Below are 20428 nucleotides of genomic sequence, written 5' to 3'. Positions count from 1 at the left end.
AAGATCTACTTGCATAAGGAAGGGGAAAGTCAAAAGAAAATAAGTGGAAGAAACTGAAGTTTCCAAGAGATTCTTTTTTTTGTCCAGCCTTCCACTGCGAGAAGACAACTCAACACTATGAAAGGATGTGTAGCTGTGAAGAGCCTGTTACTGAGAAAAGGAAATAGACAAAAAAGGAAACGTTGGCAAATCAAACGAAGAAGCTGCTGGTGTTCTCAGAACACCCCAGAGCCAAAACCTCAATGTGATGAGGTGTTTGGGATCAAAATAGACGAAAAATGCAACCAACTTCTAAGAGTGAACTTTGGAAGTGAGAAATATCCCTGTAGGTGTTTTTGAAATACGGTAATAAAGGAAAAAGATGGAGACAATAAAAACTTTTTTTTTTCTTTTTCTTAGTTGTTGAGGCTTCTGTGTAATTTTCTTGTACTTAATGGCTGTTTGCACAGCAAATTATACAAATGAAGAATGGTTTCTGACTTCTGCACAGTTCTCTACAACTCCATACACCCATTTCTTCTTTCAGATTCACACAACTCAGTGAATTCCAACCCAAGGACATTTTATAGTCATGAAGATTAGAACCAATAGACAGATAAACCCAGCCAATAATCATGGATTACATTTCTATATCAGCAGATTTTTTTTTTCACTTTTATTGCTTGTGGAGGAAAGTAACATGTAAAACAAGCTTTGTGGGGAGTTAAAAGTATTTCTTTATGTAGCCAATGGTACAGAGGCGTTCTGGTGACAGCCACAGGCTGTGCAACTACACATATCAGTACATCATGACATTGAACTTCTGTCAGAACCTAATATTGCACATAATATTGCTATTAATATTGTGTTTCTAAGGAATTATTTATCATCATTATCAATAATGAATTGGCAAGATTGTTCTGCATCCCTATTTTGCAGTCCTCAAGCAGTAGCACCATCACACCAGTACGAACATCTGCCTTGGAGCAAGGGCAGGGGATATCAATCCATTTCCAAATCCATAATCTCTGTAGACTTTGTTTTCTGTAATTACAAGCAAATCCGCTTACTTCAAAAGCAACTACATGACAGCAGTGACATCGAAGCATCGGTTTGGCAGAAAGTCTAATTTCCACAATTGTCCTGTTTACTCAGCCAAGACATGTTTGGTGTAAAAGTTTGCTTTCATAGTTTTGCACTGGAGCTAAGGGTTTAATGTAGCTAACCTCTAGAATAAAATGGTTAAATCCAGGATTTTGCATTCAATGGTAGTCATTAGGTGGCTAATGGAGCTAGTGAAAAAAGTAGCGTTACTGAGTCTGCAGGGAAAAAACACACCAAAATATGTTCTGCATGCGCTGCTTTGATTCAGCCTGTAAAGCCTGAAATAAACATGTAAAAGTCAGAGGCGTCGGGCTGGATTTGGCAGGAGTTTTTCAGACTGTAACGTCACACGCACATGTTTGATAAGAAGGTTCGGCTCAATGTTTAGGTCTCAAATGCAAAATCAACATAATACTGATGAAGATATGACAACAGTCGATAATTCACTTTCATCTTCGACACAACATTCACCAAGTTTTGACCGGGTTTTGTTTGAACTCTTTCAACGCACTTGCAATCATCAGATTCATCCACTCAGGGAAGGGGTCTGAAGCACAAACCACGCTACAAAATGTTCTTCTCCCCAACACCTACACAGTGTAGCTTTAATGTGGTGTTCCACTTGCCTTTGAATTGAGAAGTCAGAGCTTGAAATTACATAATTTTCAACTTTTGTTTGAGCTACAAAGTCAGGAAAACCATGGACGCCTCCATGACAGTGAGTACTGGTGAGTACCAAGCTAGCCAGCTAACATTAGTGACATGAGTTTCAGTTGGCTTAAACAGCTGTGACCATCTTAAATAACTATGATTAGGCAATTATATAATAATTGTGACAGGCCCAGTGTCAACTTACTCAGTTCATATGCATCAAAGGTTCAAAATCTTAAATGTTGCCGTGCTGGAAATTGAATCAAAATGACCAAGACTGAGATGGATGACCATGGGAAACACAGGCTGTCCTGTCTGTGGCTTTAAAATGGTTTTCTATGCTTGCTTTTGAGCTCCATAGGCTCCAGATCAGACAGCCGTGAAAAAAGCCTGAATTTTAAATGTTTAGTGCACTGATTTTCAGCCACTCTCATCAGGCAATGCTAAGCTGAAATTTCTACTCTGTTAAAAATGGTACCTTGGCAAGTGAAATTACCATAAACCTTGTCAATACAGTATTACTTATTTCAAGATCACCATAAGCTTATTTCTTATTTCTAGTCATTTATCACTTGTTTTAAGTGATTTTAAGTATCTGCCAATATACAGAGATAATTTCACCTTCTAAAATCACTTAAAACAACTTTTAATCATATTTCTTACAACAAGCCATCAATAAATTCATTTAATAAAGTCAATCAAGAGAAAATATCTAGACACAAGTTACATACTCTTATAATAAGGCTCCATCAGAAATGAAAGAGAAATATTAGGTATATTGACTAAACTTTACTTGCCAAGATGCAATTTCTGCAGTATAGATACATGTAGTGAATGGAAACTGAAGAGATCTCTCTGACTGCTGTAAAGGCAACAGGGAAAAATCCGACATGTGGGGTTTGATATTGCTGATATGTGGAAAATAGCTAAGCTTTTTAAACTGATGATTAACCGGTTGCTTGCAAAAAGATTGGACCTAAAATGAGAACATTTTAGGCCAACACTCATTTTGCTCAATAAGCAAATTATTACAAATATCCGTGATATATTTGTTTGATCGATGGCTACTAATCCATCAATCAAGCAGACAAGCGTGCTATCAGTTTTGCAGATGACACTATGACATACTTGACTGCCAAAGGAGAAAACGATGAAAGCATGCACAGAGCTAGTAAATGCCAATAGGGATTTAATTCATTTTTATTTTTATTTTACAAAGTTTAAAATGAATTAATGGATGCTACAAGCATCTGTTTCAGAGATCCTATTATCAAAATACAATGCATTTCAGAAGCAGTGCATATCATTTTTGGTATTTTTATGTTTGCAGATGTCCTCATGCTATGTGAAGTTAAGCAGCCATACTCTTACTTTTTAAAAATGATTTATATAATTCCCCTTTGCTAGGCACAGAGTAGAAATGAACACCAGCAATGGTTCTCAATCGCAGTCTTTTTACAGTTTCTCTGTTGTAACACACCTGATCCACTGAATCAAGTAACTGTCAAGCCCTTCAGAAGGTGAGTCAGGTATGTTAGAGCAGGGGAAATGCAAAAGGGAGGTTGTTCACCGGGACTGAGAGCCGCTGACTACAAGCTTTTGTTTTTTGTTTTATTATTCAGGTAAAAAGAGAGAGAACTAAGTGGGGCCTGGGTTCTCTGGTTTGCTATAGCATTGTTAAAGGAATATTCCAGAATCTTTCAACATGAAATCTATCTGTTGCATGTGTTTAATTCTGTGGATTACCATGGAAAATAATTGATGTGTTTCCCTGTGCTTGACAGAAAATCTACTGTCTTAGAACACATTTATAATAGGAGCCAATGGGCAGTGGCTGAATTCCATGAAGAAGAAAAAAAAAACATAACTTTTGTAACTAGAGAACACAAATTCACCTGTCCAGGGTGTATCCTGCCTTCCTCCCAATGACCATTGGGAGGGGTTCCAGCACCCCCATGACCCAGAATGATAGGCGGTTTGGAAAATGTGTGTGTGTGTGTGTGTGTGTGTGTGTGTGTGTGTGTGTGTGTGTGTATGAGAACACAAAACTACAACCTTTACACTGTTACAGATCTTTGGATCAAACAGATATGACAGAATGACGCACCAAACTGTACAAAAACTGATCTGACTCTTGACCAATGGAGCAATGCAATTAAAAGAGGAATTCCGGTTACTTTTGCTTTCCTCTCAAAGTTTGCTGGTATCTATGTTGCACAGGTAGAATCTGTCAAAACTACACCCACACCACTACACTGGTAATACATAACCACACATTCTACCACCTAGACATCTAGTCCCATTCCTGAAAGAATGAACCACACAGAAATACATCTTGAAACATCTTAATTTACAAATTGCTGAATGAATAAAGAATTTCAGTAAAGTATTCTACACAAAAATGTGTTTGCCATTAACACTTACTGATGGAATTCAGCAGCTACCCACTGCCTTCCGTTATAGGTTAGTTATTATGTGATAACTGATGGTATAAAGGTGTATTTGCACCAAGATTTTAATGGACATGAAAATGGACACCTGCATGTTATTGCCATCTTTCCGAACTGATGTACAACACTGCTTTGTAAGTTTTAATCAGAGCCAGATCGATTTCCTGCATATTACAGATATGTAAAAATTAGGCTGACCAACGCGCCAATGTGCCAAACCAATGTGCAGCAAGATGGATAACAACTCGTTTCTGCTTGTGGCAGAGCACAAATGAAGTTTAAATTGAAGAGCTATGAGCAGAAGCAGAGTCTCAAACTCCCTCACAGAAAGACAAAAAAAACCTTTGGAGTCACTCATTATACAGCTGCAATAAGCATATTAGCTTGAATAAGGTGGTGAAATCCCCCCTGTTGTTTTTCCATAGAATGAGGCGTTTCCAATGTGTGCCTTTAGTTGCAGAGCTTCGTAGAAAAAGGATAAATTCATCATCATTACTACTCGAGGTGTCGGACTTGGTTTTAAGGTTCTACTTCATTGAAAACTGCATCCTTTTTATCATTAAAAATTAAGTTGAAGACTTTGGAATGTTCCTTTAAAATGAACCTATTTGTAATGGAGTGCTCAGAGTGTTTCCCATGCTACAGCATATGTGGAGAAATCAGGCCCAGGACAGCAGCTAGAGAAGTTAGCCTATCCTCCTGCATAGTTAAAGTGTTCAAACAGCTTTCATGCAGAAAATTGCAGAAGCATGGAGCGTTACTGTGGAACAGTACAGCAGGGTCCAGTGCTCTCTGCTGAGTAACCAGCTGGTTTTAAGTTGGTTTGTACTTTCTTTTTGCGTCTGTACACTACCTGTAATAGTTTGGGGACACTTTACATCTTTTTGAAAATTTCTTGCTATTACATTTAAATCAATAAGAAAAAAAATGCAAATGTTTTGTTACCATAAAGCAGCTACAGTCATACGCAAAAGTGAATATAAGTTACATCTAATACAGGGAGAGTCACTCCAGCATCGCATGTAATACAATCGATTACACATACATCAAGGTATGAAGTGTATTTTTTTGGTCCAGATTGCTTCTTCCTTACTGGAGTCACAAGAGAATATTTGGGGCCTTTTTCGAGCAAATCTCCCTGTATAACTGTATGTGCTAATCCTTTATGTATAATAAGCTTTGATGTTCAGCTTAATGTTCATCAAAGTGTCTTCCTCAGTATCAAGAGCAGATTTTATATAAATAATAACTAACGTTTTTTGTTTCCAAAATATAGTTAGAAGCACAAAGATTCAACCCAAATATGTTCAACACCTGAATGTTTGGTGTGCTAATGAGTGCTGACATCACAACAAGAGGATAGCATGGGTAGACTATTCCCAAGGTAACAGTCATAATTACTAATATTTACACATGACATTGTTTTCTGTAAATAAACTTGAATCACCTTTAATATGTAAAGTTATTGCAAACTAACAAATTAAACATTTGAACTCCTTGTTATTCAGACTTATTGTTCAATAAATGCTTTACATTATTTTTTAATTACTATGAAACCATTATGCAAGTTATACAGTTATGCAAATGAGGAAATAATGCATGGGCCCTACACATGGACTCAGGATTTAAGGGGTTAAAAGCTAGGTGTCCCCAAACTGTTGACAGGCATTGTGTACACTCATTTGGAGTGTGATTCTCATTTTTCACATTGTTTTTACAGCACAATTTGTGTGTGGGAAACCTTGGGGGTATTTTACAAAGCAGGATTTCTTAGTTCAACTGGATAACTGGAGTCATAAACAAGCACTGTCCACACGATTGTCTTGTAGCTCTTCTCTTCTTGAAAAGGCTTGTCTTTGGCTTCAGAAATCCGGCTAGCTAAAAAATCCTGCTATAGAAAATACCGCACTGCGTGCCTCAGTAGTCGTCTCCTCGGCTCACTACCTCTTTGCAGGTGGGCCTGAGTAGGATGGTGTGTTCATACTGTGCGGTGTAGGAGCCCTTGGCGTCGCAGAGTGGCGGGTAGGGGTCGATGATGCCCAAGTCGCACAGGTTCTTCAGAGCCATCAGGTACTTACTCTCCCCGAGCCGGTCCAGCCAGCGGCGGCAAAACGCCAGCGTATCAAAATTCTCATTCACCACATTCAGCAGGTGCTTAGCTCTCGGCAGCCTGGCATGTAATAAATGTATATGTAAGTATCTATGTCCCATATGCATTGTATATATTTAAGTACCAATATGTTGTGATAATATGTCTCATATGCATAATTATTTGAAAATGCTAGCTATTCTTCATACTGTGTCAAAAGTTTGTTTTGAATGAAACAATAGTAACAGTCCAAAACAACACAGAACAAAAGTAGCGTTACTGTAATATAATTTTATGTAACATTACATATGTACTACATGTAATAATAATAGTCTGTCCCATATGTATATGTAAGTATTTATATGTAATAATAATGTGCCCCATATGTATTACATATATCGTTGCTGTCAAAACAAATCTCAATTTTTTTGTCCTTTTTGATGTGTCAAATTTCACAATGAACAGACCATCAGAAATGGTACAAAATTATGTAAATGAATATACATTTACATTTTCCTTGTCCTGTAAAGTTACCTTTTTAGAGATACAAGGCTTTGTCCCAACAGCAGCGACATATAAGTTCCTATGTGTAATAATAATATGGACCAAATATATCTTGTTTTCTCTGGTTTTCAAAGTAAGGACATTTTTTGTCACAAAAACATACAAAAGCAAACACACACTCTTACCTGATTGGTACATGTCCTACATCAAAGTTCTTCATGTAATGTGAACAGTCCATGTCGTCATGTACCACTCCCTTCCCTGTGCTGCCAAACGTCTCAATGGCGTATGCCTCACCCTCCTGTACACACAAACACACAAAGCCTAAAGTCATCAAGATGTACAAATATTATACACATATTATTATACCATGCTGAAATATGATATAAACAAATGAAGGAAGAAAAGCTGCAACCCGCTGAGATATACACTCACCCTGTCACTTTATTAGGTACACTATTACCTTGCTAGTAAAAGGTTGGACCCCCTTTTGCCTTCAGAACTGCCTTAATTATTCGTGGCAGACTTTCAACAAGGTGTTGGAAACATTCCTCAGAGATTTTGGTTTGTTATTTGAGTTACTGTTGCCTTTCTATCATCTGGAACCAGTCTGTCCATTCTCCTCTGACCTCTCACATCAACAAGGCATTTTCATCCACACAACTGCCGCTCGCTGAATATTTTCTCTTTCAGACCATTCTCTGTAAATCCTAGAGATGGTTGTGTGTGAAAATCCCAGGAGATCAGCAGTTTCTGAAATACTCAGACCAGCCCGTCTGGCACCAACAACCACGCCACATTCAAAGTCAGTTAAATCCCCTTTCTTCCCCATTCTGATGCTCAGTCTGCTCTTCAGCAAGTTGTCTTGACCACCTCTACATGCCTAAATGTGTTGATTTACGGCCAGGTGATTGGCTGATTAGCTAATTGTTTTAACAAGCAATTGTACCTAATAAAGTGGCAGGTGAGTGTATAAGAAAAGATCATTTCTTAAAAAAAAATGAGTCCTCAAAACATCCTGGCCACAGTTGTTTTATTACACTGGGTTTTGTAAAGTTATTATGCAGGTTTTAAAATGAAGTGGCAAGAATTATCAGTATGCTCATACTCTGTATGTATTACATGGTTGAAAAGTAAGATGTTGGGATGATCTGGGTCAACACAGCAGTCTAAAAATAAACATAACTGAATGAACACACTGCTAAACAGGCAAGCTCACATTCACTGAAAAAACCTTCACAGCAAAGTAAAAGCTCAAAGACTTCGTCTCTTTCCCTTTTGATCAAGTTTATGAATAAGCTTGATGCAGCCTACATACCTCCATCCTAGTGGCCTCGCCACCCTTTACAATGGGCACTGTTTTGCCAGCATGTATCCGGTACTGACCAATGGAATGGCCATTCAGATTGCGGATTGGTTTAACTGGAAGTAATGAAAATGGTAATGTGAAAGTATGTATTCAACAGGCCACCTACAAATAATCCAAGTAATACAAATAATTCAAATGTACTCGTACTGAGATACATCTAGGACAGATTTGGATCTTATACTATGACAGACTTAAAAATAAATATAGACTATTTCTGGCATTAATAGAAGCAAACAGAGAAAAGTAAAAAGGCAGCAAAGTGAAAGAGCACATGTAACAACACCAAATTTCTGTCCAGTCAGTAAACAACAACATGTATCATGTATCATTCATGCACTTTGTATTAGGAAATCAAATGAACCAAATGAGTCACAAAAACCGAAACCCAGATGTGGACAGCAAACAAACTAGGCAAGAAAACAGACTAAATAGACTTAATTACTTCTTGTGCATAAAAAAGACAAAATGTTTATGGTATTTTTTTTCTGTGCAGGGTTAATGTGTTTGTTCCTACCTTGGTATGTTTTCCCATCTATCTCCACTTCATATGACTCCATCACTTCCTGTATTGATTCTCCAATGTCACAGAGACGTACATCTATCCCTGCACACTGCCGGGAGAGCCGGCCAGAGTCACGCACACAGTTGTCACAAACAGCCAGATATCATTATCAGATACCAGATACTTACAACAATCACTGTTTTCAATCATATAAAAAAATATTTTTGCAGATAAATGCATAAAATGATTCTAATATGATAACTATGATAATATAACTTCACTGGTTTCAAAGAATTAGTAGTAAGCTGTAAATAACGAAATTTCCAGAATGATGAACAGAGCAGCAGATGACTCCTAATGACCAAGAAAGGTGTATAACATTGAAAAAGAAGTTATGAAGATTAAATAAAATGAACATCCAATATTCCTCATTCATAAGGCAGATCAGGAAATCACTATAAATAATTACAGCATACTGTTTATTCTTTCATAACAATCTTGAAAAAATCTTGAAATACCATCTGGGGTCTAGCATATGGCACGTCAATCTGCATTAAAGCAATAAGCCGTGAAAGGCCACATGTAAGAGTGTTATTAGGCACAACACAATAATAGAATAAAATCACTGTAACGCATGGCCTCAAGTGGCTTACTGGTTTTGCAAAACAGTGGACGATAATATATATGATTAAGTATACAATTTTTCAATTGACAATTTAAGTTTTTATTAATATTGAGATAAACAATTATTCTGCCAAGAAAGGTAGTTCCCTTAGAGTATGTTACTGTTGCCAAGCAACTATGGACTGCTGAATGAGGGCAAAAACTCATTCTCCCATCACTGTGTACTGCCATCATTTCATGGACTTTTTCATATATATATATATATATATATATATATATATATACATATATATATATATATATATATATATGACAATGTTCTGTGTTTTTTCCTCTGCTAGGACTCCATCTCAAACAGCTCCCTACTCAGTGCACTACTTAGTGTAGGGATTCAAATACTGGCTCCTGAAACTGAAGGCTGCATGATATGTCTGAGAAATACCTATTTGGGATTCAGCAAGTGTGCACAATTCCAAGTGGTTTGCTGTAAAACGCTTCATTCTAGCAGCACTTAACGAGTCAGAATTGTTCACAACAGTGGTGATAGGAACCAGACATCCATGTTTAAAAGCTCCCTCACAAAAACATTCTTCATGATAGTTTGGTGATAAAATGATGGCCTAAAATGTATTTTAATCAATTTATTCTAACCGATAAAGCGTATTCTGGGACAAAATAGTCCACAAAGAAAACTTTTTCCCCCCAGATTTATGATTATTTTTCCATCATCAGCATTACACATAAAACACAGAATACATGTGTAGGCTCACTGGTGGATAGTAAAATGGCTTTGTTTCAAAGTGGCTTTGTTTATATCTCAACCACTGAATTATGCAGACATTTAGAAAAATTATTTGAAAAGGTTTTTTTGTTGGAGCTTTGAGAAAATAAGCCTTCAGAGCCCCAGTTAAAAAAATATGCTCCTGCTTCATCAATACACTCGGTGATCCAGGTGAGCAGCATTACAATCAAAGATGAAGAGTACAATGGTCTTGGTCACTTGGCACAGAGAATTCAGGTGTTGTGAGGTGGTCAAAGGTGAGTGTATATCAAGTACTTTACAGTGGCTTTGAATGCAGCTCAGCCAAACAGATTTTAGATTTGCTCTATTTGTTTCATAAAAGTTATCGCTGAATAAAAAAATACATCAATTATTAATATAACACATCCACACACCTTGATTCCAGTGTTGGTGGCGTCTCTTACAGCTTCCAGCAAACGGTCATACTTTGGGTTAAAGGTGACGGTGAAGGCACAGTCAATAATCCTCCCTGAACACACACACACACATCAATAAACAGGCGAAGCTGTGTGTGTGTGTGTGTGTGTTCGTCTGAATGAGTGTGTAGAATGGTCAGTGCCATAATGAAGTGTGACTCCTTTCATGACCTCTGTGCAACCTGTGTGCATGTATGTGTTTACCATTAATGTGTGTGCCAAAGTCAATCTTGCACACATCGTCGTACTGCAGCACGGTGGGGTCTCCAGCATTGGGGGTGTAATGCGCAGCACAGTTATTGAGAGAGCAGCCAGTGGGGAAGGCCAAGCCTGCATTCAGCCCATTCTCCTTAATCAGTCTCCTACTGCATTCCTCCAAACACTCACTGAGGGAGAGCGAGCAAGAATTTAGAGCACCCTTCATTTAATTAATCCAAAATGGCCATTATGTGCAAGTTACTCATTTTTCCATGTCAGGAAAAAAAAGCACATATGTATATAATTTCTAAAATGATCTAAAATAGATTAGATTTCTTTTTTGGTCACCGCATAATTCCTTCTGTTATTATGTAGGTTTTATTTGCTATTATTCCTAAATGCGCAACAAGAGTTTAACTTTTTTTCCTTGTCAGGTTGAAGCCGTAGTTGAGTGGTAGTTGTCTGACCCTCACCAGATCTCAATCATGCTCAGGCCTGGTTTGATCCAGCTTCTGACATACTGCCGCACCTGCCGATGCGCCTCAGCAGCCTGACGATAATCATTCCACACTTCTTCGCTGGCTTTATCCAGAACACGCTTCTCCTCACTGCTCATCCGCCACGCTGCACTCCGTCTGGACAAACACATAGACGCTTTTTGACATGTTGTTACATCACATCACTTTTCTCAATTGACCAAATAGCAGTTTACAGGCTTCAAACGCTTGCTGGTGTTTTTGAATGAGTACTTGAATACTAGTTCTGAAACCACCCTGAAAAAGAAATATATTTACATTTCATAATTAAACAAAATTTTAAGGGTGTTTGTCACTAGATTTTAAAATATACCTAATAGGGAGCAACAGCAAATGCCTATGACCGATCACAGGCCTGTTCCACCACCACTAAAACTCACCACAACAAACGGGCTTGAAGTGCTGAGCTCTCCAGTTTTAGCATCACCTTACATATATATAATTACATATATATACTTACATATTTGAACTTGTTCATCAGACTTCTGTGCCTCTGTGGTATACCAACCGCTTATTGTAAATTTTGAACTAAACATTTTTCTTAATTTCTTTTATCTTCAATGGCTGCATGGAAGGTGGTAGAGTTGGTTAGGTGGTAGACACCTAGCATGAATTGATGACATTACCAGCTATAATTTATGTATTTTCCACATTTTTAATATTTTATCAACTACTGACCTTTGCTTATGAAACGCGCAGTAGTTTAAGCTACACATTTACAATGAAGTTAGATTTTTTAAGCTAAGGACAAAGCTTCTGAATGGTAAACAGAGAATCAAATACCAATGTAACAAATAAATAATTAAATATTAGAATAATTCAGGCCAGTCCCAGCACTCTCAGCTTCACAGAGGACTAGAAGCACACATTAATCAACTGACTATACTTGTAATTGTCGCAGTTTGGTGCAAAAGATGTTTGAAGGTCATAAGGTCACAAGTATTCAATTTGTTTCAGCAGCTGGAGCAGGACAAAAAACAGGAGATATAAGCCTACATATAAATGTACATGTGAAATTGTACCTCACACTGCCTTTATTCACACCGTTCACTGTGGGACCACCTTAAATAGTACTAGAGTGCCAGTGACCTCTACGTCAGGTGCCTCAGCAAAAATATAATATAATATTACACAGAGCACAGGGTAATCTGAGGTAGAGCACATTTCACATAGGACAAGGTGATCTAAGGAGATGAGAGGAGGACAAGGGAAGAGGTTAGAAGAGGAGTAAATGAAAGAAAAACATTTATTTCCACTGTTTTAACACCACTTTGTGTTAAAACATCAGACCTGTAACTTTTGTAATGTACATTTGATAAGAAATTTAATTTAATTGATTTAGCTGCTAATGAACTGAACTACATGTTAATTTGTTATTTAGTCTATTTTTTGACTGTGTTATGTTGCAGATAGATGCATATAACTGCACATAAACTTGCATATACTATGCAGAAAATAGAAAACAGAAATAAACCTAGACATAAGTTAATGTACAAGAAAAATAAAATAAAAGTATATCTATACAATTCATTAAATGTATTTATAAAATAAATAAAAGTATATTTAACAAAAAATGACATTTACCAAAAAAATAAATAAATAAAAAAAACACCACACAGTACTGTTCAAAAGTCAAAAACCAACCTTCATTTATTTGATTGCCAGGCAAAACATCCATTAAATGCAAGCAATTCATTCTTCAGCATAATAATAATGATCATTTAATAGAAAAGGACATCAAAACCTTAGCTACGTATGATATCACATTTATCAGTATTCAGTGAATCCATTCTGTTCAGGAGACTTGCTTTCAGTGTTTCAAAGAAATTTGCAGGAAATTTTTCCACACCTCAAAAATTTAGCTTTAGAAGTTGGTAGCACTTTCTTCTTTTTACGGTCCAAACAACTTCAAACACATTCACGATGATGTTAAGGTCTGAACTTTGAGGTGGTCAGTCCATTGCTCTGAGACCACCAACAGCTTCTATATTTGAAGAAAGTCTTTGTTTTACTCTATTTCTTATTCTTGACAGCTATGCATCCTTTTAGACTCATAGTGTTCAGTTGTCTTCTCCTACAGTGGAAGGATGGACAGAAACACCTGTGGATGTTTTCAGATCTGAGGTAACAGTGGAGCCTGACTTTCTCCTCTCTCTCAAAGATGAAAGCTTGAGTGCTGTTTATCTGATGGTGAGTTTTGGTGGTCTACCAGTTCTTGCATTGTTGTTAGTCCCAATTTCTCTCTTAATCTTTTAACTTTTTTTAACTCCTGCTTTATTTTTCTTTTTTTTCTTTTTGACATCCTCCCCTCTTATGCAAGTGGATTATTACAAATCTTATATCCTGGGAAATATCACCTAAATTCTTTTTTCATTTGTACTTAATGGTTTTGACTGCAAATGGAATAAATAAAGGAACAGACTTATGACTTTGACAGGAGTTTTTAAAGATGTGCTCAAAATCCGAGCACACTTCCTGTGTTAAAAAAAGACAACACCCTGTTTGTGTTAAAAATGAAAGGGAAATAAGGAGAGTGCTAGTCTCTTACCCATCCTGCGACGGAGGATATTCACACTCCTGTCCGACAGGAAACACTCCATTGGGATAAAGCTCACAGATGGGCACAGATGGAGGATCAGTCTGTATTTTAGCTGAAAAAAAGACAATAGTGTCAGTAGTGTCAAAATAATGTTAACCCCTTAAAGCACCCACATCATGGAATGAACAATGTTTTCTTGTTTTTTGAAAGGTTTAATATACTACGTTAAACTCTTCACTCTCCAATCCAGCACTATAAAAAGTAGTCGTTCAAGGGTTCTTTGGTAAAGGTGATTGTTATATGTACAAAACTATGCTATGCTAATACTGTACACGCTGTATAAGGAAACTAAGTTGCAAAACTAGCCAGTTTTGAATTCATCATGGCTGTGATGTCACAGCCATGAACACATTAACATACGTATGACCTCCCTTTCAGTCTACTGCAGTTTAGCCTTGCTCATTCATTGTTCCTATAGACTGTAGCAGAGCTACTGGAGTGGAAAGTGATTAAACATTTACTGTTCCTGTCTGTTAGGAAGCAGTCTTCCAGTGGATCCACATATCTGAAAGGAGTGGCTGAAGTTTATTTCTTCTCACAGCAGAATATTATATGACTATCCTTGGAGATTTCATTCTGAGCTCAACAGTTCGTTTCACATTTCAGCCTGAACTTCTTTTCGAACACAATATAAAGCAGCAAATCAGTACAGAGATCATTTACACATATCCGTGTTTAAGGCAAAGTAACAATAACAGCCTGTTATTTCTAAGGAAAAAAGACTGGTTGGAAAATAGTCATGTAAAACTTAATTATGACTTTTTGTTATATGTACATTTCAGTGTACATTTTCTCTCTCTAATAACTATATAACATGCATAATAGTATTGTAGTAGTTTCTGAGTAATTCATAGTAGTTAATGGATAATAAATTGTATGATACGTTACTCAATAATAAGCCTGGAGTTTGAGGGTTAATGCAGGATCACAGGCTCTGTGGCATAAGAGTGAGACAAAGTGGAATTAGCCCTGCAGGACTTTCCCAGGAGTAATGCAAACTGGCGCAGGGCCAGCCCTCTGCATTGGTCTGCCAGGCGTGACATGAGCACAACCGCTTGCAGCAAGCTGGAACAGTGACAGGAGCAGACTTACGGCCTCTCTTTTTCTTGGCCTTTTTCTTCTTCTTCTTCCCAGCAGAGATCTCTCCCTCTTCTCCATCTGTGACAAAAGAAACACAGAAACATTTTACACACAAACCAATACAATAAACGGCAGGGCTGTATTAGTTTGCCTCCTCTTGAAGTGAATTTTTGCGCATGGTATATTTCTTTGTCAGAGTGCCTGAAAGTAGACACGTTAATGGAATACGTCAGCATTTTTCAACTTAATGTCTATCTCAGGGATCTCAAACTACCAGCCCCCAGGCCACAGCATCATATGGCCCGTCACATACTCTCAATACTTTATTTTTCATTGCAGCTAAATAATTACATCTGACAGGTAGATTCGCTTCACTTGTCAGATACTGTGGCAAGTTATCCAACATAAGCTGTATAAATCAGCTTAAGTTGATGCGTACGTTGTTAAAAGCAAAAGTGGAACCATTCACAAATCTCATGCAGCATATACACTGCACACTGAGTATGGCTGTAATTTAGTTACACACCACAGCCATTATTCTAATTTAGACCAATAGAGTGTTAAATATGTCTTTGTGGATTCATTCATAACTTAGTGAAAGATACAGTGTGTCAGAATTAATAAATGAATGGAAATTTCACCCTCCGGCCTTGACACCCTGTCCATGAATATCACAAACAGGAGTGGCGACAGGGCACAACCATGGCGAAGTCCAATGCAAACACTGAAAGGGTCTGAATTAATGCTGAGTATACCAACACAACTCTCACTTCGGGAGTACAGAGATTAAATGGCCCGGAGTAGTAGCCCCGGCATGCCATACTCCTGGAGGACCTCCCACAAGATATCTCAGGGAACACGGTTGTAAGCCTTTTACAAATCTACAAAACACATGTAGACTGGGTTGGCAAACTTCCATGCCCCCTCAACAATCCGTGAGAAGGTGAAAAGCTGGTCTACTGTTCAACGACTGGGACAGAATCTGCGCTGCTCCTCCTCAATCTGAGGTTCAACTATCAGTCGAAGTCTCCCTTGCAGCACCTTGGCATGGACTTTTCCAGGGAGGCTGAGCAGTGTGATACCGCGATAGTTAGCACACATACTCCGGTCCCCTTTCTTAAAAATAGGGACCACCACCCCAGTCTGCCAGGCTAAGGCAACTGTTCCCGAGGTCCAAGCAATATTGCAGAGGCGTGTCAGCCACGACAACCGCACAATATCCAGAGCCTTAAGCATCTCAGGATGAATCTCATCCACCCCTGGTGCCTTGCCACTGAAGAGCTTGCCAACTACCTCAGTGACCTCCACCAGGGAAATCGAGCTTGACACGCCAGAAGCCTCTGGCCCTGACTCCTGTGAGGGAGGCATGTCTCCCGGATTAAGGAGTTCCTCAAAGTGCTCCTTCCACTGGCCGACAATATCGTCATTTAAAGTCAGAGTTTCTCCAGCTTGGGCGCAGCCACCCTGATCACTCCTGAGTCACCAGACAGTTGTCCAGAACCTCCTTGAAGCTGACCAAAAGTCTTTTTCCATGGCTTCACCAAACTCTCCCACGCCCTGGATTTTGCTTCTGCCACCTTTTTTGCTTGTCGGTATCTGTCTGCTGAATCAGGAGTCCTACGGGCCATTCAGTCCCTAAAGACCTCTTTCTTCAGCTTGACAGCCTCCCTCACCACTGGTGTCCACCAGGGGGTTCTTGAGTTACCGCCCTGACAGGTACCCACAAGCTTTTGACCACACCTACGTCAGGCTATGTCTCTCCATTCAGACTCCATGTCCCCTACCACCTCTAGAACATGAGAAAAGCTCTCCCGGAGGTGGGAGTTAAAATCATTCAGAACAGGGGCGTCCGACAGTCGTTCCCAGTACACCCTCACTACTCGCTTGGGCCTACCGGGTCTGACCATCAGTCTTCCCTGCCATCTGATCTAACTCACCAACAGATATTGATCAGTTGACAGCTCAGCACCTCTCTTTACCCGAGTGTCCAGAACATATGGTTCCAAGTCAGATGAAACGACAACAAAGTCGATCAGTGACCTTTGACCCAAGGAGCTCTGGTACCATGTACACTTATGAACATCCTTGTGTTCGAACTTAGTGTTTGTTATGGACAATCCATGCCTGGCACAGAAGTCCAATAACAATTCACCATTTGGGTTTAGATCGGGCCGACCGTTCTTCCCATTCACACCACTCCAGGTTTCCCAGTCATTGCCAACATGAGCATTGAAGTCTCCCAGTAAGACTATGGAGTCTGTAGACAGGACCCTTGCCAGAACCCCGCGCACTTGCTCCAAGAAAGCCAAATACTCTGACCTGTTGTTTGGTGCATAAGCACACACAACAGTCAGAGTTTTCCTCTTTGCGAGTTTAATTCGCATTAAGGCAACCCTCTCGTCCACCGGGACAAACTCCAACTGCACAGCCGCCAGCTGGGGACTCGTGAGTAAACCCACACCAGCCCGGCACCTCCCACCCTGTGCAACCCCTGAGTAGGAGAGGGTTTTTCTATTTCTCCTATTTGCAGACGATGTTGTTCTTTTGGCTGGATCACATGGATGCCTCCAGCACTCACTGGAGCAGTTTGCAGCTGAGTGTGAAGCAGTTGGTATGCTAATCAGCACTTCCAAGTCTGAGTCCATGGTCTTAGCCTGGAAAAGGATAGCATGCCCACTCCAGGTAAGGGGAAAGGACTTGCCCCAGGTGGAGGAGTATCGCGGGGTCTTGTTCACGAATGATGGGAAGAGGGATCGTGAGATCAGCTGCAGGCTGGATGCCACCTGGACGCCTCCCAGTGGGGATGTACCAGGCACAGCCTACCGGGATAAGACCCCGGGGTTGTCCTAAGACCCGCTGGAGGTTACATCTCCAAGCTGGCCTGGCAGCGGCTTGTGGTCCCCAGGAATGAGCTGGAGGAAGTTGCTTTGCCAACTTGGAGAAATGTAAATGCTGTCAAAGAGTCACATATAATATTCTGCTGTTCAGTGTTTACTTGATTTAATTCAACACAAAAAGGTTTATTGAACAATGTGTATTTATACTAATACTAATGACAAATGACTACTACTATAACTACTAAAACTGCTACTACTACTACTTAAAATAATATTATTATTATTAAATTAACATTATTATTATCTACTTTTAGATGATCATCTTACATGAAGTGAATCAATTATAAATAGCTTAATAGCTTTACAAAAAAGATTGGAGTCTCAGCAGATACTCAAGATTTAATATCAGCATTGCAGATTGTACCATCTGCACTTTCAGAGATAAAGGTCCTGTGCAGGGACACTTTCATTCATCAAGGTACATACAGTGTAAATGTACCCTCAAAAGTACAACACTGGTTTTAAGGTCCAACTGTGCACCTTAAATACGTTTTTCTGAGTGTAAATGTACATATTCATACCTGTGTATGTTCCAAAAATGTTCCAAACCTGAAATATTTTGCCATACAGCCATTTTGTCACTGGATCCTTTAAATCACAAGTTTTTTAAGGAGTAAAAAGATGAACATTATTACATGCAAGCTAACACTGCGGTGCATTGAATTGACATCAAAAGACTGGCAACCTCACCAAAATACTCCACACAAGTAAGCAACACTAGTGGTAGTTTTGTTGCGTTGGCAGTGGCAGTATACAGTTTGAGTAGCTGATGTTACATAAAGCGCTTCCTAACAGATTTACTTTCAACATTATTTCAATGCACAGTAGTGTTCGTTTGCTACTAGCATGTAAGCAGTATTATTTGTAAAAGACAGTAATACAGAGGATCCTGTGACGTTCTGGGGAAAAATGTATGTCGGACAAAACGTATCCGGTTTGGAATTGTGTAGCTTCCCCACAGGAAGACGGATGCGGTGATATTTGAAAACACCATTTATTCATGTTGAAGTGACACAGAGTGTTGTTCCTGCGGTCTGCAGCAGAGCTATTGGAGTAGAAAATATGGGGAAAAGCGAATTAAACATTGTGCTGTTCCTGGCTGTTGGAACACAAATGTATTACTTCAACCTTGCAGAGGATCCACACACTGAAAAGAGTAGCTGAAGTTTATTCTTTCTAACGTCCTTGAGAATTTCATTCTGAACTGAATAGCCCGTTCTACATTTCAGCCTTAACTGCCCATGGAGAAATCAGTGTAGCCCTGGAGTTCCATATATGGAAATGATACACACTTCAGAACAGCCATAACTTTGTATTTGGACGGAACTGAGCACACTGTGTGTTTGTACAGTGCACCTTCTTCTGCATCCTCCTCCCTCTCTCTCTCCTCCAGGCTCTGCTGCTCCAGTGGCTTCCTCAAATCTACTTCGCATTCCTCGCCCAGTTCAGCTTGTCCTGCCGCAAAGTCACACACACACACACACACACACACACACATGCACACGCACACACACACACACGCACACACACACACACACACAAATACACACATACACACAGGTGAGTGAGCCCATAAGCAAAGTAAGTGCTAATTGTGCCAGGTGCATTCATCAACAACTTCTTTATGCTGCGGGGCTGAATGTGACTGATTGAGCAACGCTTGTCAGTTTGGATCCCGGACAATTCCATCCCACATAACGGATCCATGAGATGGAGAAGTTGGCACAGTTTTTAGATCATTTGCATCGTCCTATAACCTTGAGGACACGACACAGTGAACCTGATGTGGCTAAACATATTCAGCCCCAGCACAAGAACACAGCCGAACCCAGATTATGGCATTTAATAACGTCCTCTCCAATAAAACGTCTTCTGGGATAACTCTGATTTTCGTTCATATACAGGGGGCACACATGGTACATTGGACACTGCTGCCATACATAACAATATATTAAGTTCACTATGTTGCTCTATGTTTTACAGTAGACTTAGTGCAGTTTGGGAATTCATCTAGAAGCTTTCTCCACCATTTCATCTCATGATTCTTTTAAACATTTTATAAAGTAATCTTAAGAATCTTAAAAGTTTAGACACTTAAGGTTCAGTAAAGTTGCCAAGGGTTAAAAAGTTTTAAATGTCCAAATACTTTTGGGCACCACTGTACATGTCTCAGTGTGTGCGCCAGTACTGTTTAGTTCTGTCATTATTTAATAGTTTGTGGTTCTAAATTTGCACAAACCTATTAGGATACAGAGTTTTATTGGAAAAAAAATATGAGATGGAAAAACCAGCTCTACTTACAAGACTATTTGAAGGGCAAGTCATGCAAATTTTGCAAAAGTTTAAACACACCTGGTGAAATTAAAGGTTTTAATAATTCTCTTAGGGAACCTATGTTAACACACCTTATACAGGGACACGCTTAAATGTGACATTTTTTTCTGTGAACTTTTATACACAAGTTCTATTTATTTTCTGAGTTTGAACATATTGTTGGAAAAAAAACACAAAGTGTGCCATAACAGCCGCAGAGATATAATCCTAATGATTATGATTGTTTCGGCAAGGGCATATAACTCTGCAGGCTCTACACAATAAAGCAAAACACTACCTGAACAGTAAGGGAAG

At 39.0% G+C, this 20428-nt stretch overlaps 1 protein-coding gene across 1 annotated transcript in view; it reads right to left on the bottom strand.

Moving 5' to 3' along the window:
* Positions 1 to 630: 630 nt before the first annotated feature.
* metap2a (methionyl aminopeptidase 2a) overlaps positions 631 to 20428 on the bottom strand; it is a 20671-nt gene continuing 873 nt past the window's right edge. Inside the window, exons 2-11 of the mRNA XM_017696952.2 lie at positions 19157 to 19255; positions 14916 to 14981; positions 13773 to 13875; positions 11162 to 11323; positions 10695 to 10876; positions 10449 to 10543; positions 8661 to 8757; positions 8096 to 8199; positions 6963 to 7078; positions 631 to 6354 (exon numbers count right to left, since the gene is read on the bottom strand). Of these exons, the coding sequence (XP_017552441.2) occupies positions 6102 to 6354; positions 6963 to 7078; positions 8096 to 8199; positions 8661 to 8757; positions 10449 to 10543; positions 10695 to 10876; positions 11162 to 11323; positions 13773 to 13875; positions 14916 to 14981; positions 19157 to 19255 (1277 nt within the window). The 3' untranslated portion in view covers positions 631 to 6101. The remainder of the gene's footprint in view (positions 6355 to 6962; positions 7079 to 8095; positions 8200 to 8660; positions 8758 to 10448; positions 10544 to 10694; positions 10877 to 11161; positions 11324 to 13772; positions 13876 to 14915; positions 14982 to 19156; positions 19256 to 20428) is intronic.

This window comes from Pygocentrus nattereri, chromosome 1 (assembly GCF_015220715.1).
Source record: "Pygocentrus nattereri isolate fPygNat1 chromosome 1, fPygNat1.pri, whole genome shotgun sequence".
In the NCBI taxonomy this organism is placed as follows: domain Eukaryota; kingdom Metazoa; phylum Chordata; class Actinopteri; order Characiformes; family Serrasalmidae; genus Pygocentrus; species Pygocentrus nattereri.
This window is presented reverse-complemented; position numbering and strand designations above follow the sequence as displayed.